Source organism: Zonotrichia albicollis, chromosome 7 (assembly GCF_047830755.1).
Source record: "Zonotrichia albicollis isolate bZonAlb1 chromosome 7, bZonAlb1.hap1, whole genome shotgun sequence".
Taxonomy (NCBI): domain Eukaryota; kingdom Metazoa; phylum Chordata; class Aves; order Passeriformes; family Passerellidae; genus Zonotrichia; species Zonotrichia albicollis.
In genome coordinates this window covers 32,501,852-32,529,385 of record NC_133825.1, presented here as the reverse complement: position 1 = coordinate 32,529,385, position 27,534 = coordinate 32,501,852, and the positions used below count along the sequence as shown (strand labels likewise).

At 40.9% G+C, this 27,534-nt stretch overlaps 1 protein-coding gene across 1 annotated transcript; it reads right to left on the bottom strand.

Annotated features, from left to right (window-relative positions):
• Positions 1-5,703: 5,703 nt before the first annotated feature.
• Positions 5,704-16,374, bottom strand: LOC102062160 (neuropeptide Y receptor type 4-2). The gene is made up of 2 exons (XM_005481267.4): positions 16,187-16,374; positions 5,704-10,641 (listed from the first exon to the last, which is right to left on the bottom strand). The coding sequence occupies exon 2, from the start codon at positions 10,523-10,525 to the stop codon at positions 9,392-9,394; it is 1,134 nt and encodes a 377-aa protein (XP_005481324.1). The 5' UTR covers positions 10,526-10,641; positions 16,187-16,374; the 3' UTR covers positions 5,704-9,391.
• Between the last annotated feature and the right edge of the window lie 11,160 nt (positions 16,375-27,534).

Genomic DNA, 27,534 nt, shown 5'->3' with positions numbered 1-27,534 from the left:
AGACAGTGAGATGAAGCAGCAATACAATTTGCACGATGGCAGCACTGCAACAAATTTGGCCAGGGCAGTGATGGAATTTCCACCCATGGAGATATATAATATCCCATCCAAACATAATCCTGAGTAGCCTGCTTGTGGCAACCCTGCTTGAACTCAGGGGTTGGACAAGGTAGCATCAAAAGGTCCCTTCCCTCTTCAGCTGCTCTGTGTTACTGTGAAGTTTCTCATAACAATTGTCTCAGTGTAGGTAAAGTAAAAATCCAGGCACTGTGGGTTTAGTAAGGAAGAATGTTGATTTTGGTGGTAAAGTTCATCTAAGAAATTCCAGTCCTCAACATCCTTCTCTGCTTTTTTTCCCATGTGCAAAGTCACTGTCTCTTTATTTGTGATGATAAAATTCTTTATGGGGTCACTGCATTAACTGGATCAATGATAAGACAAAGTTAAAAATAACAAACCAGGGTTTTAAAATATTTTTTTAAGGTTTTATTTTTAAATGCATATCAGTTCAGCTATGCAATTCCCAGCTCTGCTGGGCTGTACTATCCCAGCCCACAAAATGATGAACAAGTGAGTGGGGGGAAAGCTCAGAAGAGACCAGCATGATGCCTGGATCCATCATGTATAATTGCACACTGCTTATGCTGTCTCTTGCAGAAAGCAGGACTACGTGTTATCTGATGTTAACTAACTGAAAACATCAGACCTGTGTCTTCAGCTCACTGTACATTTTGGGTGCTCTGCTTGTGAGCACCCAAATTCAGAACCTTTGCTTTCTTTAGGTGCAGCTGAGGAGTCTAATGGTTAACCAAATAAGAATTAAAACTGCATGAAAGCATATCTATCAAGTTCTGCACAGGTTGGTGCTCCCCAGGGGCTGGGTGGTTCATTAGTACTACAGAGCCTGCAAGAAATAAACTCATTCAAACTTAGTTAATTATAAAATCAAGTGACTCCCCAAGAAGGGGAATCATTTTAATTGTTCCAGTTGTGTGACTGCCCATACTTATTCAGGTCACCTTGTACATCCCCATCTCCTTTCCAGGGCTCTTATCCCTGAGTCGGTTCTGGATTGAACATGCTGAAGCTGCAGTTTTCAGAGATTCAGGCATGGTTAAGGTGGAAATGGATTATTGATTATTGTGCTGGTGTGGGACTGGGTTCAACAGCTGCTCAGATACAAGCTTCCTGTGTGACTTAAGCATGCCACCTTGGAGCTGAATTTAATATTGGATTTAGATGGAGCTTGTGCATCTACACTCCAGAAAAGGATCCTCAAAGCTCTGCCTAACCTTAGACCTCTGCTTTGTGTCACTTCCCTGGTCCCTCTGAAATCCTGCTCTGACCATGTGGGAATACTCTTGGTTTTGTCACCACCACTGAGCCATTCACCTTCCCACTCCCTGCTGCTGCCTGCAGAATGGGAGCTGCCCAGTCTGAGCCTCCCAAACCCCTGCTCCATCAGGGGCATCAGCAGCTTGGGCAAGGCCATGCCCTTCCCTGGCAGGACTGATGGATCGCAGGGCCCCTCCTCGCCTCCCTGCACAGTTCTTGCTGTATTTGTAGCACATGTTGGTGAGCAACAACAAGCTGTATTCGTAGCACATATTGGTGAGCAAAATTATCAGCCTGTGTCTTCAGGGCTCTGCTAAGAGAATGGTAAAGTGTGCACCTACTTGATTTGTTAGTGTACTCTGTTCTCAGAAGTTAGTTACCTGCACATGCCTACCGTCTGGTGTGGCCAAGAGCAGGTCTGGGGCTGTGTCTGCGCTGTGGGTGTGTGTGAGTGTCCATGCATGTGCCTGTGGCATGTAGGAAAACATCCAGGGGTGTCCAAGCTCATGTGCTCCTGTAGGTGGAAATTAAGAGTAGTTGCCTGCACCTAATTTCTGTGTATCCTCATGGCACTGGGAGGCCTGGAGTTTATTGTAGGAGATAACTGCTGCTGGCAATTATTTACAATTGAAGCATATTAACAGAGGATGCAACACAGACATTCTTTCCCAACAAAGCAGTGATTTGTAAACCTCTATTAAAACAGTTGACAGTGTTTTCCTGAATAGATATTATAAATGCTATTAAAAAAAAAAGTTTGATAAAGAATGGATGTTCCTGGAAGCTGGTACCACTTATTGACCCCATACCTCTTAGTAATTTGTATTTAGTTATAAAAGGATAAATTAAACAGTGTTTGCTCTTAGTATAAAATAGGAGATTGCTGCTGATAAGTATGCTTAAAATAAGCACCAGAGTGGTTCTTTTCATTCCCTACCTTTAATAACAGACTATACAGACAAAAGTGAATGCAGCCAGTCAAGCTGATGGCTGAATCATAGCAACAGCATCAATTGATTTGTTTCCAAGTCTAAAAAAAAACTAATAAAGACTTTGCATGATCTCCTAGATACAAGAGGATTATGGTTAATGTCTTAAACCTGTCCTTTAAGCTCTAATACTCTCTCTGTGTGCTCAGATGCTGCCTACCATCTCTTTCAGGTGAATTCTATTTATAAAAATTGATACTGAGTTAAGCTGGTTAAAACAAAGGCACATTCCTTTTTATTGAACTAAAGAGAAGCTATCAGCAGTTCAGAACTGCCGCAAGCCTTACCACTAACCAGTCACAACAGTGCACTCGTGTGCTTTGCAGTGTTTATCATTACTGTTACTTTTTGTTCTTTCTAGTGAAACTAATGTGTTGATCTAGGAAGTACTGCACGGTAGAAAATTTAACACTAAAGCACTCATATTCCTCACATAATTTGAAGTAAACATCTGTTTGCAGAATGAGGGACTATTTTTTGTCCTTGTTAGTTGTTTGTTTGAAATTTTTCAAAATAAAAAATCAATTTTCTTGAAGACCTATTTTTAAAATTCACTGTGTACATTTGTTCCAAGGCCCATATCCTGAGAAACTGTATGTTTATGATAAGTCTTATGTATATTTTAATCCTGGAATGCCATGCATACTGTAGTTCTAACCAATCGTGTTTGTGGAAAACTGATCAGTGAAAATGTTATGAAGCACAAAACCTCAAATTGTCCTCCCTTAAACTTTAACCTCTGCAAATCTGTAATGTAATATATTCATTTTGCAGCGCAAATAATTGAGTATGAGCTGGATCAGGGGTCTGTTTGCAAATACAGGTAGAATGCTTCCTTTTGTTCCAGCCAATTCCTTGCTTCCTTTCCACAAGCAATAAGGTACTCCCTTATTTAGGGGTGTCTGTCAGCAACTCACCCAGATGCTGAATGCAACTACAATGCCGTAAAGCTTTTCCTTGCTGTGCATGGAAAACACATTCATCCTCTTAAGAACCATCTTTGAGAGAGTCTTTGAGGCAGAGGCACTGTATTAGCAGTTTGTGGGTTTAACAGAAGGCCTTTCTGCTGCTCAGGGAGATGAGCTTGCCTGGTGGGAGGCAGTGCATGCCTGTGTGCTGTGTCATATGCTGCGTGGGGCTTGTGGAAATGTGGGTTATTATGAAAGGGCATTGCGCAATGTGGGACTGTGGGGCTGCATTTCCCTGCTGGATTTCAGCACACGCTGAATTTCGAATGGGATCTGTGGCATTAGTTCATTTCACCAGCTTTAAAAACCTTTACCACAGTGCTAGCCAGCTTCTGCTATTTTTATAGCCTGGGAGCCTTCCCAAAACATAGCCCTGGGGGTTCATGTGCATTATGCTCCTGGAGCAGTCTCTGTATTTGTGAGTTTAAACAAAAGCCTTTGCTTGACTGTGTAAATTCCTTTATGATACATGTTGAGAAGACCATAACTTTCCTGTGGTTTCCAGCTCTCTGCTGTGAGTGCAGGGTCTTTCAGAAAGTGGTTATATTGGTCTTTAGGACATCAGGAACTTTTCTACAATCTATCTTTAACATAAAGAAATATATGGTGCATGTAATTAATTTTAGTCATTAAGTCAGCCTATCAACCAGATGAATCAGTGCTTATTACCTTACTAAAGGCATGGCATTAGGCAAGTGCATTTTCCATGCAATCCCCTTGTAGAAATGGAATCAAGACAAGTACTTATGGATGATGAAGTACTTGCCCACTAGCTCCCAACAGGGAGGATTCATATTCCCATGGACTGGATAAGGGACACAGTAAATCATGAAGTTTACTATATTCAAAGGACAGAACAAATCCTAGTCCTGTTTTACAGTGCAAGTTCCATGTTCTCTGTTAGCGCACCTTTTGACTGAAACTCCATCTTTCTACTGTCAGTTTGCATCTTGTGATATTCCTCTAAAAGTACTTATTCATACTACTATTATGCCATCATTTTGTGTATCATGGCTATTTTTTTAGTATTATATCTGGTAATCTGGGTTGCAATTTCTATAGAACAAAATACTTCCTATTATACGTGATGACTACTGTAGCACTATTTAACTGAGTATTTTTGTTTTACAAAGGGATGGTGGATGTCATCAACTAAAGTTCTATAAAGAAAAAACAAAAGGTAGACATCTCTGGAATTAAATTTCAACACTGGTTTCCATCATAAAATCTCTGTGCTGCTACTGGGCTTCATATAAGCATTTATTGGAAGGACAACAAAACAATTCTGACTAAGGCCTAATGAGCATGGTCTGGCAGGAAAGGCATAGTACAGAAGTATAAATCTCAGGCTTATTCTACTCATGACTTCCTGAGTTCAAATAAGTGACTTCATAGAGCAAATTGAGAAAGGGAGGGAAGAGCATAAAAAGCTCTGTGGATTTTGATGTTCGTACAAAATAAACTCAGATGACACATGATACTAAGCATCAACAATTTACATTGAAATCAGTACTGGTATGAAAATCAAGCCAGTGTTTGATTGATAAGAAACTTGAAGAGAATGGCCTGTAAAATGAAATGCCAGGTGATCTTGTGAGAAGACCCTTGGGTCAAAGCAAAAGGATCTCTGGAGTGGTCCTCAGGATATGACATCTTATTTCACAATAATCTCTTACCCAGTGTCAGACCTCAGAGGTGTGTGTGCACTCTGTGCTTGCACACAGCAAACCCAGAGTAAGATTTTTATGTTGCAGATGTGACTGGTGGCTGTCACAGCACTGCTGCCAACCCCCGTGGCAGCTCGTGCCACACACCACCAGTCCAGGCAGGCAGACCCTGCTATTGCACTCTTCCCCTGTGTGTGCAAGTGCAATAAATCACACATGGTTATAGCACAATCTGCTAATGTGCTACAAGTCATTTCTGATACCTTGGTTTACTTTCTGTCAAGCCAGGTAACCCAGTCAGAGAAATTTACCAATACTTTTAACCCAGTCAAAGCATTTTATGAAGTTCAGTACAATTGTTAAATATCCCACATTGGTTTTCATCCCAGCAGTGTTAGTTACTTTCTGGCTGTGGTTCTGGTTGGGGTTCAGGACACTGTGCCATAGAGGACTCAGCTTCTTGTGCAATCTGAAAAGTCTATGAAGAACTCAAATGAGTTCTGGCATCAGAATATTCCAATGTTCCATGTTGAAATTTTGGTACTTGCCTGTCTTCCATTGCTGGCTGCACTGCACCGTTGTCCTTTGGAACAATGTGCCAAATTATTAATCCTTCACACATCAGTGGCTCTTATTGCACCATACACTTGTTTTCTCTTGATAAACACTAGTTGAGGACTAAATCTGAAGTATTTTATACTAGGAAGAGTATTACATCATTTTACAGAAGCAGGCACAGAGAAGTGACACAGACAACATTACTTTATTTGTTTTTATAAGATTCCCTGTAGTGTGCTATTTATATCACAGAATAAGTTGTTCTCTTGCTCTGAAAACCTTACTGTCTTCTTATAATGTGTCACAGGAGGCAAGATTATGAAAAACTTTTTTTTTAAAAAAAAGGCAGTGTAAGGTCTTAAAATTCTAGGAACTTATGATTTGCCCAACTCCTGCTTATTTTTCCATCATTGCTTTTGTGACTGAATAGCAGACCTTTAAAGAGTATATTCAAAACTGTCACTGTATACAATGAACACAAAACTGCTCAGTGCTTCTTACACATTAACAGTATCTGTTATTTACAGATGGATAAGAGGTATATAAGCTATTTCTGTTCTGTTGCCTTCTGCTGGGACCAAAGAAACCTAGCCTCCCTTGGCTGCATAAAGCCTCAAAGCGACAAATAAAATGGCTCTTTCAATTATGCAGGCATAATTTCACCCAGCCTTGTGACTTTGCCTTCAGAGGGAAGAGGGAACAGTTGCTACAAAAGTTCTTAATAAACTAACAGGGTATTATCTTCTACTGCATTTGTGCACAGCAGCATAAGCCTTGGTGTATGCACAGAATGAAGAATTTGTACAGGCACCTTTCCTGTCACATGCTCAGTCTTTTGGTGCCTGGATATATTTATTTTTCTGTCTTTTCTTTAAAGTTTATTTAGTTACTTACGAAATTTTAGAGGTTGAAAAACATGTATCTCAGGATAGTAAGTAGATGGATAGACTGCAGCTGGCTGGGAGTTCTGAGGATCTGCATTTTTGCAGTTAGATGTATGGGTGCAGTTTGGTGCCTTTTAGTGTTTAAATCCTGTAGTTTATCCAGTCCAAAGTCAGTTAGCAATAAACAGCAGTTGACTCCAAACTTGACACTTTGCTTAATCACGAGAGGAAGATAACATCCGTTTGTGTTTGTCTGTGTTATTGTAAAGTTGGATCCGCTTGCTTTATGTATCTACTTGTGTTCATGGAAACAAATGGCCACATGAATTACAGTTAAACAGCGTCAGATCTCGCTCATATTTCTACCCTTTGTAGGAAGAACTCTAATCTGGTGCACAATGCCAGTGCACAGCTCTAGTGGCAGGTCTCTGCTGTACTATAAGCACTTTACCAAAAGTTTTCACTTAGAACTAGTGACAAAGACAGGCTCGTGGAAGTGCAAATGCTAAGGTAATTGTGTTTCCATTTAAGACACTGGTTGCTTGAAAAGTTATATACTTAAGACCATGTATCAGGTAATTTTCTGTGTTTGTGTTTAGCAGAGTATTCTTACAATAGCTTTACAGACACTTTAGCTGGCTAAATGCTGGAATTCTAACAAGCGCAAAAAAAGGCAGAATTACTCGATTACTTAAATTGATTCTAAATGCAAAACAATGACAAAGTTGAAACAGTATTTAAGCCCTGAAGTAATACAGCACAGTTTTGCTATAACTCACACTGATTAGAAGGAGCTGCTGTATTTTGTGCTACTCAGCATCCAATGGTGGTTTTGGCTACAGCAGCAAATTTCAAGATGCAGCTAATATAAGAGTCCTCTTGTTCTGTGTTTTTTAAGTAGACTGAACGTCCAGTCTAGAAATCACATTGCATGCAAACTCATCAAGAGAAACAACTTCTCAGCATAGCATAGCAAGTAATAAAGAAAATAAAAGAAAGCTGGAATCCATTTGAAAAAAGCAAAAATCTCTTGCCACATAGTTGAGGAAGATACAAAAGGTAATCACACACCAAGTCTCTTACAAAGATATACAGGTTCTGGCCAGAATTACAGGGGTAACTGCATCAAACAAGGTTCTGCCATAAGATTCTGCACACAAGAATTCAAGGCCAAACTTCAAGTTTTACCACTGAAATCTGTGCACCCAGCTCATGGCAAGGGCTAACTTTTATTTCTGCCAGCTGGGGATAGGATAGCTTTTGCTGCCTTATAACATAGGGGTTAGCTCTTGTCCTCAGATACTCTGCTCAGCATCCATATTCCTGTCAGTTCACAGCATGGGAAGAAGACTTTTTCTCACCTGTCTTTATACCAATTTGTCTGATCAGAGATCTGCCAGCTAAGGAATTTCTAGCTGCCTGCATAGCTTTACACTGGATATCTTCAGCTCCATGTAAACCTATTGACTGCAACAAGTAATCACTGCTTATCAAAGCACATTTCACATAGGAAATTACCTCAGCCGACCACCCAGTCCAGTCTTCTGCTAAGGTTAGTTTGGCAAATCAGGACTGAATATTCTTCAATATTACATTAGCATTGAACTGGTTGGTCTCCTTTTTGCACTTGCTACCTGTTTTGGTTTTTTTAAATCTGTACCTCAGTATGGCCTTCTTGGGCATGCTTTGGTTTCTCAGTAGTCACTGAGCAATTTCTCTGGCTCCAGAGGCTAAAAGCAGTTTACAGTTTGTAGGTCTTATGAACAAAGTCTACAAATAACACAGTTGTGAAAAAAATATGACCTTCATTTTACTAGAGCAATTGACAGTACCACCTGCGTGGCTTGGCTTCAGCCTGACCTGGATTCCACCTGTGTATTTTCATTGATCTTCTCTTTATTTGTTGGAATTTCAGCTTCACCTGTGCTGCTGATGCTAGTGAGTGCGACTGATATCTGACATCAGGTCTTATTTTTTAAGAAAACTCAAATTCTCCATGCATATGTTTATTTCTTTGGAAGTGTAGCCACTCTGGAAACACATGATTTCCACAAACAGGTTTTCATGCTCATTCTGACCTTCTGAATTAGATACTTTGCAATCAAAGTACCAAGAAGATGCTGAAGCAGAACACCATGTTGCTACCAAGTCCTAGAACAACTCCTGTAATCTGGCCATCTTGTACCATCATGGCATGAAGCTGTAGCATTGCAGAGCTTGGTGATTGACAGCAGCAGGAACTTGATTCATTTCCATGTAGATCTACAACTGTTTTTCATGTGCTTAAAAACAGTTCTCAGTATCATCTCAATGCATTTTGAGTTTAATCCATTGAATAAATTTTCATTTGCTGCCATCCTTCATAAGTGACTGTCTTCTTTACATACCAGGGTCATTGTTCCTTGTCCCTACTTGCAGAGGCAATAACTACTCTCAAGCTTATGGCAGAGAGTGAAGTTTCATAGAAAAAGGCAGTGTTTCATGTGAAGATATGAAAGATTACTGTTACTTAATGGGCTGTGAGAGGTGGTAAAACAAAAGGTATTTACATATCTCTCGTGTGTCAGCTGTGCATAAAAATCTTACTAATACTGGAAAAGTGAGAGAGTCTTTTCCAACACAACTTTTGGCAGCCTGCAGTGATGAAACTGGAAATCTGGTTTTCCACTGCAGCCATGGTAGTGATATGAGTTTTGCTGATGAACCCATGTCAGCCTCTGTGCAGTCACAGCTTAGTCACTGATCTTAGAGCAGCTGCTTTAGAGCAGCCCAGTCTCCTCAGTGTCTGTACCACCTCAGTGACCGTGAAAAGCTTGTGCACCACAGCAGCAACTGTGAACATTTACATTACTTTACTTGCTCTTCCAGAAATCAGGTAGTGATTGCTTCCTGTTCACATCCCAGCTGTGGCATCACCTGTTGCTTTATATGCCCACAGGTAATAGTTGGTGTGTGGTGTCAGTGCACCCTTCTGAAAAGTTTTCTGCTCCTTAGATAGAATTGTGCCTGCAGTTCAACATCAGTGACCCCTTGGAAATTTCAGTCTGCATGGTGGATAAAGGCAAATGATCATATTCTTCCATTGAGGCAGTTACTGAATTATGCTGGCAGCTTAGAATCAGTGACTTCACTTCTTTTTTGAAGTTGCTGTTTAGGAAACCATAGATAACGGGGTTGACACAGGTAGAAGCCATAGCTACCAGGTGGCACAATGAGAAGATCAGGTTGTGGTGGCAAGGTGAAATGATTTTGTAATTCCAGTCCACGATGGTGTTGAAAACATGCAGTGGTAGCCAGCAAACAGCAAAAGCAGCAACCATGGATGCTAGCAAGATGTTTATCCTTCTCAGCTGGACCGCTCGGTTGCTGTACTCGCTCTTCTCAAACATGTCCTTCCTCTTCTGCAGGCGTAAGTAGATTCGCAGGTAGCAGAGGATGATGAAGAAGAGAGGGATGCAGTATTGTAAGAGCAGTAAAATGGTAGTGTAGATAAGTTTGTGCTGCTCAGAAGGCCACGAGTTGATACATATTGCCTTATCAGTGGAAAAATTCATGAAGTGTGAGAGCTGCTCATACAACTCATTAGACAAGATGGACGTGGTCAAAAAGGGTAGGGACATGAGGCATGCTAAAGTCCAAATCACTCCAATTCCTAGGTAGGCTTGGGAGGTATTTGGCCTCCAGCCAGTTGGGTTTATGATGAGCTGGTGTCTTTCCAGAGCAATAAGGACAAGGGAAAGGATTGATACTGTCACAGTTGTGCACTGAGTGAAAGAGGTCATTTTGCACATGACTTCTCCAAATATCCAGTAGTCCATCATGGTGTAAACAACAGTGAAAGGCAGACAGACAAGACACATAAACAAGTCTGAAATTATTAAGTTGAAAATTAGAATATTGGTGACATTTGCCTTTTCCTTCTGCCTGGCAATGACAGCAATCAGACAGATGTTTCCCACAATGCCCAGAACAGTCTCCAAGCTGTAGGAGGTGGCCAGAAAGACAGTAAGGTCAGTGATGTTCATGCACTGATTAGAAATGTTCATAGGAAAGCTTCGGCTTGAGCTCCAGTTCTTGCTGATCAGGAAATGAAAAACATCATTTACAGCCTTTGTCTTATTCATCTTGAATCCCAAAATATTTATGCAAAAGGGTGGTAGTCAAACACAGTCTGAGTCTTCTGGAGCCAGCCTAAAAGTGTTATATCTGTTCTGTCTGGCTGTGGAAGGTCCGGGTATATCTGCAAAGGAAAGGAAAAGGAAAAATATGTTTCGTTATGCTGCAAGAAGTTAGTCAAAAGGGTAAGGAGGGAGACAGGGAAGCAAATGCCAGGGATTTTGTGTATTTTCTGCAGCTCCTTCTTACATAGTTTATTAGATCATAAAATGGAGCCCTTTGCTACACTGTGGCATGAAAGTCTGTACAACTCTATTGAATTATGACCATGTTTATTCATTGTGAAGTTGTACCATGGATTTAAGAACATCTTAACTTCATTATTTCACTCAGTGCAGTATCTTGAACATCACTAATGCAGTAGAGTGGTGATACAACAAAACCCGATCAAAACCCACCCAGGGTAAAATTGCATGCGATTCTGGTTCTGCAAGGCTCTGATCCAAAACTGGGCAGAGGACATTGTGAGGCTGCATTTACCTTCAGCTGTGCTAAACATCAATGTGCAGGGCATATTAGGTGCACAAAGCCAACATTAAAATATCTTCTGTGAAATGCATTTGTAATTGCAGCCAGAACTCACATTTGTGCAAGATAATCACCATGCAAAAACTCAGGCTCATTGTCTGGAGGGATATAATGGGAAAATTTTTAAAAAGTCTAAAATAATTCAAAATAATTTCAACATTTTCCAGCTTCTACACAGCTGTGATAGGTCATGGGAACCGCAAGCCAAATTTCTTGCTTCCTCATTCCGGATGAACTCCAGTGCCCACGAAGCATTGATATCTCCCCGAATGTGACCATGACAGGGTTTATCAGAAATACAGTCCAGCTCCCTGATTTAGCCTTTAAGAGTGAGTGATTTTGATAGTGTCTTTTAATTCCTTCTGGGAAGATTTTTATTGATTCTCCCTCAGCATAATTTTACTTTTTTTTTTTTTTTTTTTTTTTTACAAATTTGTTGTAAAAGCCTGTTCTATCTGCTAGAGAGTGTTCCTGTACAAAGATAGGTCTGCTTCAAACTCACTGCTGCAAGCCACGAGCTGGGACTTTCAGTGGGATTCAGGGAGCCGAACCCATGGAGTTAATTTGCGCTGCATACTTTTTGCAAATCTCAGTCACAGGACTGCCTCGACTCTCCCAGATGACTCCTGTGAGCCATAGCAAAGGCTACTTTATAATCCTGACCCTCATGTCCAAATCCTCTGTGTCCAGGAATCAAAGAAAAAAAAATCTGACTCTGCTGGGAGTTGTCATCAGGGCAGAGGCAGTTCTGTGCTGTTCAAGGGTTTGTAGTATGAAAAGTAAATAAATATTTGGGGAATGACACTATTTAACCACTGCATGACACTTTCCTCAATGATTAAATATCACTCAAACAAGTTTGTGGGGTGGCAAAAAATGTTTGAGATTCAGAAAAAACAACTAATTATGGTATGAATACATAAGTAACATGGTATGGTGAGCTTATCACTTCAATGGAGTAGCATTTATTGCTGAACAACTGCATGCCTAAAGATAACCAGTACTGTACAAAAAGTCCCCACTATCCTATATCTTTTTCTTTGCCTTGTCTTTCCCATTATGAATTTTATTGTTTTCTAGAGATGTTGACTCTCAGGAACTAAAGAAAGCAATAGGGTGCAGTAAATAAAAGGATGCTTGAATTAACTAGTACAGCAAATTCTTTTGTTACTTTGCTAGACCTGTTGATTTACCTAACTCTCTCTCTCTTTATCTTTCTGTCATCTATCTGTATCCATCTGAGGCAATCAAGATAGTCACACGAGCAAAATACAGCAGATCTTTCTTTCTCATAGTCTTTCATTCCCTCAATAGTTTGAATCTTAATTAAGAGGGGCAAAGAAAATTTTCCAAATTGAGGATGTAGGCATAACTCCTTCTGTCCTCTCATTTTTGTGTTGTTGCCCAATCCATGTGGACAGATCAATACACTTTCTGGAAGAAAAAGACGCAGCAGTGGTGATGTATGGATGGGGAGGGTATGGTGGTCTGTTTCAGTGAAAAAAATGGGTATAGAATGAAAAACCTTCAACCAGCCCCATCGTTTTTAATGATTGCTGGGCAGTGGGGATACTGCAAGCAAAACAGAGCTAAGGGATGGGCAGCCTGCTATATTATTTTGTACCAATCAGAAGAGATAAGTCCTGGCATTTGGACAGGACAAACAGATTTAGCTGTAAACAAAACACGTGAGCTTTTTACTACTGTCCCAGCTTTATGTCCCTAGCTACAGTATCCTCAACAACAAACACATGGTTATCTTTTGTTGCTTGAAAAATATGAAAATATGTGCAGTTATTACAAACATCTGTGTCTACAGAGTAGGCCTTCTCAAGGGTCCCAGACACTTTTGGACATGCTGAAGCAACAGTGAGGACTAATAATGCTGAAGAAAAAAAGAGAAAGTGATGGAGCCACCTGTAAAGCAGAAGTCAGATCCCATAGGTTTAGGGAGCACATTTCCAAGAGAAATAGCAAAGACTGAGCATGGCTGTGTGTTGGTCACTGATGGGAAGTGTGGTGGAGATGAAGAGCATCTCTGAAGGATGAAGAGCATCTCTGTAATGTGTGTTGTTGCGTTAGGAGCTCCCTCTCTTTTATCACCTTGCATTCTGTGGTATCCCACAGCAGATGAATGGCAGGCATTCCTGGGCATTCAGTCTTATGGCACTGCCCAGAAGTAAATAAGGGAGTATCACCTTCCTATCACAGATAAGGGGACTGTGAGAGGGAGTTGGGACATGAGTTGTTCAGTGTCTCAAGGGAACCTGTGATGCACCATGAGGTGCTTTAAACCACCTGCCAACCTGATGCCTTGGGAAAAGTCAATGCATAAATCACCTATGTCTGTTGTGCTCCTTAGCTCTTGTTCCAGCAACCATAATGTAAAAAGCAGTCCCAGGAAAACAAAAATAACTATTACAGTAACCTTGCACTTATGCATCCTAGTATGGTATCCTTGGGTGGCAGATCCGCAAGGGCAGGCACTCCCAAGTGATGTGTTTGGCTTTCAAGGTATTTGGTTGCCATTCAGTTAATTCTAAACCAAGAGCCAGTAAAAAGCGATGTGTGTATATTCTGTTTAGATATTTGAATCAAAGCTGAGCTAATACAGTGAATCACCAGTGCAGTGGGAACAGAGGTGTTAGCTATTCCCCTCATTGTATTGAAGGTTTGCTGATACCCCAGAAACCATGAGATTATGGTCTAAGGAAAAACAGCTTTTTTCCTCAGAAAATGATGCAGTATTTACTTGGCTTGTAGGACTAAGAAGTATATCTCTTAAATCTGTTTGTTGAGGGAGAGAGATTTTTGCTTGCTTTTTGCTCATTTGTCTTTAAAGAAGGAAGAGGAATCCTGTTCAGACTCTTAATGAATATTGAGAAAGAGTTCAGTAACAAAAACTAAGATGTTCATTAGAGTTTATTCTCTAGTTAATGCAGTATGAGACAGCTTCTCTAAAAAGCAAGTGTCACAAAGGTCTGCAGCAAATTAACAGGATACAGAAGGAAGAAGACAATGAGCTTTCAGAATTAATCTTAGTGTAAGTTCAGTTCCCCACATACATCTTTTGTAGACATTTATCACTCTTCCATTTGTGCTGGAAGCAAGGAAGAAGAGCAGGCAGTTTGAAGGGTTTGTCTTGGTGAACAGCACAGCCTTCTAAAGTAACAAATGTCACACAGCTTGTCTCAAAAAAAAGAAACCAAATTATCACTTGTCAGCTCAAAAGTCTTGCCCCAGGGCATTATCCTGTATTTCCCTGAAACATTCCTCAAAGGAAAGGGAATTCTGCAGAAATGAGTCAGGGAAGAAAATAAAACCCTCAGTGGGTTTCAAGGAGACTGCTAGACCATTATGGCTTCAAGTAGTTAATGCATGACTGCTCCTTTGAGACACCTCTGGACTCAAAGACATCCTGTGAAAACCCCCATAAAAACTTTTTTCCTGGAGGCAGGATAAAGCAGGGGGCTGCTACAGATGCTGGGCTCTATGTAACCACTGGAAAAGGGTGGGTCATTTTTGCAAAGCTGATCATGATCATCCACTGCCTGCAATCAAATAACAGTCTCCATAGCTGGGATGGACAGTGGAAGCCAATTTCCACATCAGACATTAGTCAAAGAAAAAAACATGTTTGCAGTGTCTGGCTTCACTATCTGACACTTAGAAGCACTTGCTTATCTACCCTAGAGCCTAACTAATTGCTCAGACAACTGGCTTTCAGTCCATAAGACATTCTGAGAGAAGCAATTCCTAAAGACATGTGGTGATTGTATCACTTACTTAAAGAGTTACAGCAATTACTGGGCATAAAGCCGGCTGTTGTCTGCTAAGAAAAAATAAAAAAGGAGCAATGGAAAGGTTCAACACAATGTCAGAATTTAAATTACAGATATTGAGGTAGGGGGGACTGACTGACATTGGTATCCCCTTTTGGCTGCCAATGACATCTCAGTAAAGCACTTTTGGCCTGTTTAGCCTTACATACTAAAGAAAAGTTAAAAATCACTTGGCTAATATTACAGCTCCCCAGGAAAGCAACATTTAACTAGAAGAGGAAACATCACTGAGTTTGCACAGACATCCCACAACAGTGTTAAATCCATAACGGATCCAGTACAGTGAAAGTTAATGATGGACTCTTTACCTCTTTTTAGTTTTGTATTGCAAAAATATTGGGACAAACTGTCTTAGGTCATTGAAAAAGCTATATAGGACAAACATTTCTAGAACCTGCATAATTAAGGTGTATAAAAACCTGTGTATATTAACATATTACAAGTCTAGAACATAAGGGGTGGCATAAATACCAAGGAAAGGGAATTCTTTTTCCTCCTCTCACATCTGCATGTTTTCTGAGGGAAACCTTTTTGAGCTTATGAAATTCTGTTATGAGTTAATCTTCTCTGATCCTGTAGAAAGCAAGGAAGTTTTACAAAAGCATTTACTCCAACTTTTTATTTTCTGGTTAAATTCATAGAGACCTTACCAAAGACATGGAGCCAGCTCACAAAGGTAAAATATGAACAGCAAATCAGCAGACTGCAGAATGATAGTTAGTCCTTGATTTCTTAAGAGTAATGGCCTTTGTGACATGTTTGCTACCCAAGAGAAGAAAAAAAACAGTTTACAAAGATGATCTTTACCAAAGGAAGTGGTGAATCTATGAAACATTGCAATGGACACCTTAGCAGACAGTCAGTCAGGATATGTGGAGAGTGATGTGTTGTGTCCTGTCTGAAGCTGCTTTGATTGCGTGAGGACCAAGAAATCTCAGGGACCAGGAGATAAGTGTTTTGCAGTGACCAGAGGCACCAGGAAGGTTCTTTGTGTCACACCACAGGGTGGCAGGGAGGACACTGAACTGCAAAGGCCCCCAAGAAGCTGCCATCTCCCTCTTGCACCCCAAAAGGTTGCAAAGCTTTACTCAGTAGATACAAGAGTTGGGCCTTTCATGACAAGTCAGTCTTCATTAATCAAACATAGTCATCTGCTTTTTAAACAATAGCAGGTGATAACTTTAATAAAGAGATGTGAGCTCTTGACAATCTCAAATAGATAATTTAGAAAATTCTTACCAGTTACTGATGGAGAGAATCTCTGCTGTTGGTGCACATTTCTGTTCTAGAAGCAAGCAGAAATGTTGTAGGAGTGAAGCAAGACCTTTTGTGCCCTTGCAATCCAGGAGAGAAGCTCTGCTGGTTGTTTCTGTAGGTAATTTGGATGGCATCTCTCTCCCTCTGCCGCTCTCTATCCCGCCCTCTGTCCTTCCCTCCCTTCAACTTAGCCAATGAATTCTGCCCTATGATTATGGTCTGACTTTGAAGTTCTGGCTCCCTCTGCTGTTGTATAAATGTACAAATTCTAGGGATACTTGGGAGGAATAACAACTTCAGGAAAGAGCTGTGAAGTATCTGAAGCACAGCATGCCCCCGTGCTGCACGAGTGTGATCTCAAGTGAAGACAAAGAGACGAAATACAGACATAGAGCCTAATCCTGTTCTCCTTGCTGAGGCAAGATTTCTGTAGGGCTCCGAAGAGATTTTGCCTCAGCTTAGGAAGCCAGTACCAGATTTCTCAGATTTTCCATTCCATCACAGACAGATGTTGAAATTTTCTTTTGGAAGGGTGCACACTAAAGTCCTTAGATTGTGACTGGGGAAGAGACACATTGTTATTCAGGAAAAGAACTCGGAAATGAAAGAGCACTGAGAAAGGTGGAAATAAAGGTGGGAAAGGGGTTTGCAGAAGTGCTAGATTTCTGTGATTTTTTTTTCCCCAGGTCTTTCTCATCAAAAATCAAGGTAGAAATCAGAGTTGCAAATTTTTTTCATGCACTGGGAAAAAGCACAAACAGAATATTTCCAACAGCTGTACCAGAATAACCTAATTTTTGTCTTTTATATAAAAATTGGTTTTAAGCTATGGTCAGCTACATAATTAGTCCAGTGGCTAATGCTGTTCGGGAACCTTTCTTAAGTTGTGATAAGCAGTGGTAGCAAAAAGGTATTTTTATCTGCAGGCCTGCAGTATGTTAACAGAAATAAAATGTTTAAATATGAAAATAAGTGCAAGCTCATGTGAGCTAAACTAAAAGTGAAAACAGTTTTTTGTTTATACTGTACATTTTCTTTCATTTTTTCTGGTAACAGCTATTACAGATGTGATCTACAAGAGCTTAGCAGACAGCTTTCATCATTAGAGAAATAAGCAAAGCAGAAGTAGGGACATAGGGTATTTTGGCATTTCTCATGTCTTATGGTGCAGAGAAACATAGAACTGGAATGTATATAATGAATGGTGTAAGCTGGACAGTTGTGCACAGTTAATGATTTTTAAATCAGGGGTTGCTTGAGCTGCTTCTTATTTTGTGTTGCTTATTTTTTTCCAGCCTTCTTTTCAGAGGCTTTATTTACCAATGAGTTTGAATCAGCACCCATATCCCAACATTTCCCCTGCACCCAGGCACCTCTGAAGGAGACAGGCTTTCCAATCTGGCAATGGAAAAGGACATGCAGGCTGTGCTTGGCATGAGAAAGCACCAGCCCACACAAATCTTGAGCTTCTGGCCAGCTTTGCAGGAAGTAGAAGATTCTTCCTATCTTACTGGAGACAGAGAAGCTGAAATTATTTATTTGGCTGGCTTGTACCCTTCTGTTTTTTCCTTAATTTATTTATCGTATGTTTATTTGTACTGCTGTTCAAAGCATTAAAGAAAGGGGAGGAAAACCATTAGGAAACAGACAGGCCTTTTCCTGAGGGATATTTGGATTTGTGAAGCTGTTCTGTTCCCCTCAGCTGCAGCATTCCTTTGCCAGCCTTGCCTCCACACCTTCCAAACATTTAAAGATATATTGGGCCACTTTTGTTCTCTTAATTCAAATGTTTGGGCAGAGCTTGCAAGCTAGCAAATAAACATCTGCTCTCTTCAAATCAGTAGAGAACAGCTGTATCACAGCTTCTGAAACACTGCTCAGGGCTCTGCTGCCCAGGGATCAGGAAATGACAGCTACCAGTATCTTGCTATGTCATCTGGGACTTGATTTTATGATGAAATTCTCTAGCCAGGTCCTGGCCATTTTGGTGAGGTGAATGGGGCTGCATTAGAGCCCTGTTACACATATGTTCTTTGCACATCATATCCAACTGCAGGATGAAAATGCTCACTATTAGTAAGCTGATGTGGGAGCAGCACTTGGGTCATGCCAACCCTGCTGATGTTCATGGATCTGGGACTTACATGCACCAGCAGGCACTGAGTGTAAGCCCAGAGGTGCAGTGGGGCTGGAGCTGCCAAGCAGCAGCTGCCCAGACTGCAGCACAGAGGGGACAATGCTGCAGCCACCCTGGCGTGAGCACAGCAGCAGCAAGACAAAGATGCCAATGCAAATTCCCTCAGGTGGCCTGGGTTCAGCACCTCACTAAAAGGGGTTCTGGTGCTTGAGCTGGTTTGTATCTGGCCATGGTTCACTTCCCAGAGGGAACTACTGACCAATAGTCTGTAGAGAGTCTCTGTGAGGATCCCAGCCCATTAAGTCTTGAGAAATTACCAAGAATATTTGTGTGGGTGTGCATAATAATGGAAATTCCACATTGGGAAGCAGTGTGGAAGTACTGTAGTCCCAACTTTTGCTAGTAAAGTTCTGTCAGTGGGCCAGTCCCATTTGTTGTTGATAGGGGATAGGGTAAAGAAACTGTAGCTGGCATGGCATGGGGCTGTCCCAGCTCCCAGAGAGCAATAAGAAGCCTTGTTCCCATTCCCCACCCACAGCCCATGCTCCTGTTATGAGAAGGCACAGGAGAACTGTGCTGCTTGCTCTGCAGCTGGTTACAAAACAGCTGGGCTCCACGGAGACAAAGCCTTTCAAGGGGGTACAGGTGCACGAAGAAATAATCCTCTCTGCTCTGGCCAAATAACTCCTTCCTGCAAGGGGTTATGGTGGCAGCAAGGCCTCTACCAACCAACACTGGCTGCAATTGAGCATTTCCCTGCAGTGACAGGGATTACAGCTGCACTCTGTATGCTTTGGGGGTCTCCTCCAGCATTCCTGTGTCAGATCTCCAGCCATATCAGCCTTCCTTGATGGAGCCCTGATACTCTGTCTCCTTTCCTCTGAGCATGAAATTTCAGAGGCCAATTCTGCTACAGTACATTTAGCAAATCTAATTGTGTTCCAGCATCTGGAGTCCTCCTCTCTCTGGCACTGCTGAACAGTGAGCAAACAATATCCATAAAGAATAGTACTAGGCACTTAATGACAAAAGCATGTGGAGAAAATGTACCCTGGAACAATACATAGTCCAGGTGTGTGCTAAGTTTATCAGGGGTACATGGCATCCTTGTAGATATTTCACAGAAGTTTGGTTTGGCTTCATTTTGTGAGAATCTCCACCTCTTTCTGAAGCAGAATTGCTATTTCCACCATTATCAGCCACCCTCAATTTGTTCATAACCCTCATTCCATGGGGGGAGCTATGAAACTCATGTATCTGTACAGGAATTTTTCTGAACTGCTTAAATGATGTTCAGAAAAGTAGGCCTGTTACTCAGGGGTCCCTAGGCAGGCCCTTATAGATCAATCTAGCATTTAGGAAGAGGAAAGCATAACCACTTGTATATATCTGTATCTAAATCTACCTCCATAGATATAAATACACCAGTATATATATATATTTATATATAACTGGATTAAATCCTCTGATTCATCCTCCTCAAGCAGAGAAGGGAGGGTCCCTCTGATGTCTGTTCCTCCCAGACTGGTCATAGCCAGCTGCAGGGATGTCCATGGCATTGGTACCAAGAAGGCACAGAGGGATATCATCCAAGGGAGCTGCTTCTTGTTCTAACTTGCTCTTGTTCCTGAGCCCCCCAATATTCTAAAAATAAAATGTATTTCTCATTTTATCTGCTTTCTGGAATCACCTTATTGACTGCCATAGATGGGATTTTTCTGATAATTAGTAAGCTGTTTTCCTTATTATGTGCAGGTTTTCTACTTGTGTGTTCTCAGCACCACACTTTAATTAATGATTGTGGTTTTCCACAGCAGATATGGAAAGAAGCTGTTGTTTGAATCAGATGAAATATTTAATTGTACTAAACTTCAGGAAGGTAGAGGAAAGGCAGATGAGGAAAAGCACTATAATGTCAGTGTTAAATAAACTGAACACACAAATTATTTGTCTGGGCCTTTTAAGGTGTACAGCACTCTTTTTGTAATTGCTCTTAATATTGTATAAATAGATTTTATAGGATATTTCTCATATTAACTACTTTTATGGACTTTGCACCAGGCACAGTGTAATGCCTGAAGTCTACAGGCTAAACATGATTTATAGTCTAGGTTTCCTATAAAAACAGCTTTCATGGGGTTGTTTGTCAGTGGACTTTGATCCAAACAAGATTATTGCAGGAAATTCTACCCTGGTATGGAAGGCTACAGAGCTATTTATATGGCACTTCTTTGCAGTATGTTGGACTCTCAGGCATGGGATTGCCATTTTTGTAATGTATCAGTCATCTCCTGGAGAATATGTTCCTTGTGCATCTGCATTTATTGACCTGCACAAGGCACCAAGGTGAGGGGAGGCTTTCAAGGGACTGTTTTCCTGCTTTGTTTCATCCCATTTTCCAGCACACATGTCATTGGGGGAATGTCAATAAGTGTAATTGCATAATGAGTCTGTGTGTCTGGCAACAACTTATATAATACCTGTTACTTTAAAAGCTAGATGATTTCCAAATCAGTAATTAGATTTACAAACATTTATAGACACCACAAATTCTTCTGTTTTCAAGGAGACAAATCAGCGACTACAGTGATTTGATGTATTTGAAAATGTATTTACCTCTGGATCCCAACAGGAAAAAAGCCTGTGATAAAGTTTGGTTACAAATGTGTGTAAGACAAACCACCTAGCATCAGAAATGAGATAGATAAGGTACAATTAGAGCTGTGAAAGGCACGAGGAAAACTCATTTCTCTTGAAGCCATGCTGCTTGCTGCTTTCCTCTAAAGGAGAGATTCAGCTTCTGGGGTAGGTGTGAAAGAGGAGGAATTCATCCTGTGTTCTTATCCAACTCCATTGTAGACTCTGCAACTTATCTCAGGATTAGTCTTCTTCACCACTCGGATGGAACAGCTCTTCTTGTGGAACAGGCCAACACAGTTCACCCTATCGTACTTCTTGGGGAGTACAACCCTGTCATTGAGAAAGGCAAAGAGAAAACCAGCAACTGAGGCAGAGTTTGAGAAGGATACTCACTGAGCTACAGCCCTCCTGGAGCAGCCATGGATTGACTTGGCCTGTAGATATACATAACAAGTGCTATGGGTTATGACAGAAGGAATACAGAGCCCAAATTGTGGCTTTTAACAGATGAAGTGATTTCCCAATGTTTATTCTTTAAATGCAGTTCTCATTGGTCATTCTGTTAGGGATTTGTATAAATTCCCACACAAAGGCAAAATACGGATTAATTCTGTCTTCCCCATTCAAACTAAAACTTTCTTGGTAATAAAAACAATTTACAGAGTGCTGAATCATCTCAGCATGAATGACTCCCAGCTGGGCCTCTTCTTAGCACAGGCCCACTCCCTCCCTCTTATGGCGAATAAATCTGGGAATATTTCCCTCCAAAATTTCCTTGGATTGTAGTCTTCCTCAATTTTGTGGGACTCTATCTCCCCAGAACACTAGAAAAATGCTTGTTTTAAGGGAAGGGAGAAAATCAATTAACATCACTATTCAGGAAGACACAATTCTCCTTGATGAGTCACTGCCATCCATAGACACACAAGAGCACACAAGAAAGCAAATTATCAGCATGTATGTCCAGTTTTGATAAGGAGGAAATGTAGGCTCTGGACAGCAACAATGTTAGAATATCTGAATAGATGTTTGCAGGCAGGCCAGTGGTGCAGAGCTACAGAAACCCACAAGTTCATGTGCTGTGGGGTGTTTAGGTATCTGGAGAAAAGCTGGTGAATAGAAGGAGCAAGGAAACAGAGGCTAAAAGGAACTACACATCCAGTTACTGTCTGAATCTAAAGAAGGACTAGGTGATGAGGAGAAGCTGTGTGCTGGGAACACCCTATGTTTCATTATGTTTCTTCCCCAAAAAGTCTTTGTGACTGACTGATTATTCTGCTGATCATGATTAGACCTGACAGGGAAACAGGAAAAGGAGTTTTGCTCTCATGAGTATGACATTTCAGTACATGCTTTCAATGAGGGATTTAAGTCTGAATATTTCAATCCATTTTTGAATAAACAAACAATAATTTAGGTAAACTTACAAGCTGCAGCAAGTCATTGAACTCATCTTACACCTGCACTGGAAACAATCTTCATTCTTCCACACCGCACCAAAAACATAGAGGTTTCTGTCTGAAAGGCACCCTGAATGTACACACCAGAAAATAATAGTCAGTAAATCAACAGATGTAGTCCACAGTCTTATGTCTGTGGAAATCAAAGCCCTGATTTCTGTAGAATCACACCAGGGAAGAGCCTAACCCTGTGCTTTGCCCAAAAGTTACCCTGTGTTTGCTCCTGTGGTGTGCACGAGTGTATGACACAGCATGATCAAATGCTGCAACCACATACCAGATGCATGTTATTCTGCTGTAGCAATGGATCTGAAAAACACCTTAGCTTATGGGTACTGGAAGATATTTCTGCCCTTTCTTACAGTCAACACACAGGTTTTAATTTTGTTTTCTCATTCCTTCCTCCTCCCCAATTCTTACTATATTTCAACTTGCACTGCTAAATGCAATTTAAACAACAGCTGTCTTTGCTTTGATTTTAGTGTCAAGTGCCCCCTTCAGATTAATCAAGTCACTTAAAAGTACATGAGTTTTTCCCACATAGGCAAGTACCTCAGTCATACATTAGCCCAGAGCATAATTACTGAATCTCTCAGTCCAGAGATAGCTCTGGGTAGGTTGATTCCTGAGTAAGCAGCTGTTTGGATCATTCTTCAGCAAAGAGCATGTTATGCTATTCCAACTTTTCCAAGAAAAAAACCCTTTGAATCTCTGAATTAGTGTTTCAGGGATGTCTAATATACTTGCCATTCTTACCATATTTTCTGGCTGGTCTAAGGTAACAGCGAGCAGGAACACACAGAGTTCTTGAGAAGAGAAGGATCAAGCAAAAAATAAGCAAGAATTTCTAGAAAGAAAACAAGAAATTTTTTTATAATTAAGGGGTTTTTTTTCAAAGGTCTGTCTAGCACAGAGTTATGGAATAGTCCTACTATTCCAAATAAAATAAAATATAGAAATACTTCCAGTGTAAAAACATTACATACACACACACAAAGCTGGTAACTTACCATACTTGCATGGGCTGCTCACATATAGTAATGAGGAGTAGTGTCTATTTATACACAGTGAGGAAACAATGCTCAGTGCAAAGGGAGGCAAAGTAAGTGTGCTCCCAATGGACGCTGTAACCTGTTCCGATCATCGATCAGAAGGTGCCACCTCAAAAGGCCTTGCAAAGGCTCCTTTTGTGCACTGGCATACTTTGGCATCTTGAACTCCATTGTGCTGGTGTAAATCAGAAGAAACTCCAGCAGATACACTGGCTGCTCTGCATCAGCACTGGTGTCAGAGGAGAAATCTGACTACCAGAAAGCAGTGCCTCCAGAGCTGGCAGGCCATCAAGGACCAGTGGGGAAAGGATGCTATTGTTCAACTGACCTGCTGTGAGGAGGCACAGGACAGGTCATTCATACAGTGCAGTGATGTGGAAAGTCCACTGTTCTCAGCCTGATTGATTATATTTTCAATTATTTTATACAAGACACATTATGTCCATACTTAGCAGGAACTAGCTGTAGTTATGTATCTCTCAGCTGCTGAAGCAAAGCCAGGCCTGGGGGCTAGAGGCAGATCAACATGACCGGGTAGCGCCTTTTTGGCAGCAAAAATGAGATGAGATGGGTATTGTCTCAGTCCAGAAGCAATGCTAAGGACTGAAGAAGGCAAAGAAAGAACAAGTTCCAGTTTTATTTCACTCTATGCATGTCTTGCCTCAAACACAGCAGGAATCAGACACCAAAGGCAGCGTTGTTTCTGCAACAGTAAAATGAGGACATTTCCTTCAATACATATCTTACCAGAGGTGTCCAGGTCTTTGTGACATTAGACTGTTAAAACACACAGCATGTGAGGCTGCCTCTCAGAACCAGCCAGGAAAATTGGCACATACCACTGTGGCTACATTAGGGCTGCAGGGATTCAGTGCTGTACTGAATTGGAGCATAGGCATAACAAGTTTCAAAAGTTGCCGGAGCATTCCCAGCCTAATGAGTTGCATTAATTCCATTAGTGTGGCTCTTTTAGCACACCTGGCTTTAATTGGGCTCTTGATTGGTATGCCCGAACTCGTTAGCTTCCACTGATTGACAAACAGCTAGAGGAAACAAAGCTGCACTGAAAGTGGTTTTGGGACAGAAGGGGAGAGGGCAGAACAAGTGTGGTCTCCTCAGGGATTTGGAGTCAAGTAACAGTTATGGAGGAGGTGGCCACTGTTTGTTGTGACAGAGGATCTGAATAATTCTTTATCTGTTTGTATGAACTTAGCAAGAGACTTCAGTGCTTCGGTTGCACTTTGCTTTCAGCTCTGCAGTACAGCTGTCAAGTTTTGTGTTAACCTTATGATGTTGGTAGATCATGCTCTCTGTGTGCAGTTCTGCAGCAGGAAACAGTTGTGGTGTGTAATGAAGTGCTTTGAGGAAATACTCTTTCTCTGGTAGTCTTTAAATAAATTAATTTCTCTTTGACAGGAATTATCTACTTAAAGTAACTTGTTAGCAAAGGCAACAAGGTGAAAACATAACAAAGCTCTTATACTACTGTGAATTTGGTTTTATTTTAATTGAAACCAATTGATTTGGATCTAGTATAGCAAGAGGCCAGACCCACTTCTTTTCTGTCCCAGCTATAATTCTTGACAAATCTTGTGCTGTGTCTTGAAGAGAAATAAGTGTTACAGCGGATAATATCTCCAATGAGAATATAGTTGCAGGAAAATTTAATAAGCAATTCTGATTTGAAGAGCATGATGGGTTCCAAATTATTCTCTTACTCAAAATTATTTTTAAATTAGTTGGTTATCCTTCTCTCCTTGGAGAGAAATAACTGTATTAATAACTTTCATATCATTTTTGCTCTCAGATAGGCAAATACATTTATATGTACAAAATATACACATAAAATAGGAAACTGAAATGTGACCAAGGCTATTGCTTCCAGAGGTGCCTGTTAGCTACCTGCTGAAGTGTGTTGTATTCAAGTATTCTGTGTGCACTGTGCCCTAAAAAAAAAAAAAAAAACAATCATCTTGGATGAATTGAGAATAAAAAACCCCAAACGCTTGTGGAAGCCCGAAACATTGAGTGAATTGTCTGTGGGATCTGGAGCAGAGAAGAGGCTGAACCTCTGTTCATCTTCTTGCTGACCTGCTTGACATTTCCCCTTGAGACAAACAAGGTTTTCCATGCCAAATGATTAAAACAAGGAGGAAAGTGGATTCTCTGTGGTGCAGTTGTAAATGAAGTTGTCTTCTGGGGCTGCAATGTTAAGCATTGATCCTCTTTTAAGGGAGGGATGAGTTCTCTCAGCCTTGGTGATGGCTGGGAGGCTGAGTACCTCGAGACACGGTAACTGTGTCAGTTTGCTGCTTTCCCTCTGTACCTTCTCCTTTGGGCTCTGTTGTGCTGGAAGTGCTCAAAGCCCAGTTCTAAACACTCTGACTTAGGTCAAACAGCTTCCTTTACTGGCTTGTGGGGGAACAGCAACAGTTAATGTGCCTCCCCTGCCTGAGCTCTGTGAAGCAATGAGAGGAACATCCAGCACCTCCTTTCCCTGTTTGTCTCGCTCCTGCATCTGTCAGGGCAGGTGCCAAAGTAAACTGGTCAAGTCATGGAGTGCTTTGGCTAAAACAGAGACTCAGAGCCCAGCCAAAGAGGCAATTCTGCCCTGGGAAGATTTTGACAATTAGAAGGATCCTGTGTTTTGAGGAGAGGCCTGGTGCTGGTGGGACTGGGCTCTGTGATTCCCCCATGAATCAGAGGGGTGGTGAGATGGTGGCTCCATGTCACCAGGGCTCTGAATAGGGGCAACTCCATAGTTTTATTGCAACTTGCATACATTGCAAACATTTCTTCAGTGGCTTTAGACATGATCTGCTGGATGTCTATTGCTTTACCTTGTGTTTCAAAATTACCTCAATGTATTGCTTAATTACTAAACATTATGGTGGGGCTCAAAATTGGGTTACAGCACAAAAATAAATCTGACCTGACTTCAAAATGGTTCATGTCAATCTGTTTTAGAGAAGTTAATCAGAGAAACTGATATTCCTGCTGGTTCTGACAACTGGCTGACTCCAGTTTTAGCTAAACTCAGGGGAGTGAGTCATTAGGAGGACCCTACACCTAATGCTCATGCAGCTCCTGGGAAATCAAATGAAATTTAATATTTTCCCTAAAACTACTACCTGAGTGACATGGCCTTTTTCAGTGAGAAGATGGTTTGCTACTTATTAGGGGTGCTGCAGCAACAGTCTGGCCACCACTTGTGCTGGGTGATACTGTCTTCCCTCTGTGCCAAGGATTCAAGATTGACTTCCTGATGCTTTTACATTATGCAAAAAGCACACTGCAGTTTATCAGCAGTCCTTAATAGAGATCCACTGGGAGTACTGGCTGTGAAAAAGCACTGAAGCCATGGAGAAGTGTAAAGAACATGGGTCAGTGCTTGAGACCATCTGCAATAAATAAAATGTGAAAACAGAATTTTGAGTATGGGGAAGAAGGTAAAAGTAACCCAGGCTTGCTGTGTGTTTTAGATTGGTCATATGACTTGTGTGTTCTACAGTTTCATGTATATACCTGTCATAAAGCAAATCAATTCCAATCAGTTTCACCCTTAAATAAACCACAGCTTGACCCAAGGAAGCATGCACACAACATTAGTTTCTAATAGAAATTTTCAGGCTTTGAAAAGGTGCTAATGCAAACTTTCCTGCATACCAGCAGAAGAGTTAACTAAGAGCAAAGTGAAGGAGCAAAATTCCCATGAATTGAATTTATCTGAGGTTTTAAAATTGGCACAGAGCAGAATGTGAACTGAAAATCTATGACTTCCTTGGTATGCATAATGTAAATGAGATATGTGCTTTCCTTGTTTAAGTTGGATTTTCATTTTAAGATTAGGGCAAAAATCTTATTGGACACAAAACATGAATGGGTACAAGGCTATTAAGATTCAGGTGATAAGCATTGTTTGATAGGAAAACTTGCATCAGATTTATATCCGTTTTCTGGTGTTTGATTTAAAAACTTTGGTAGGCTAAGCACTAGATTTCATTTCTAGGACAAGAACACCTTTCCAATATTTAAAAGATT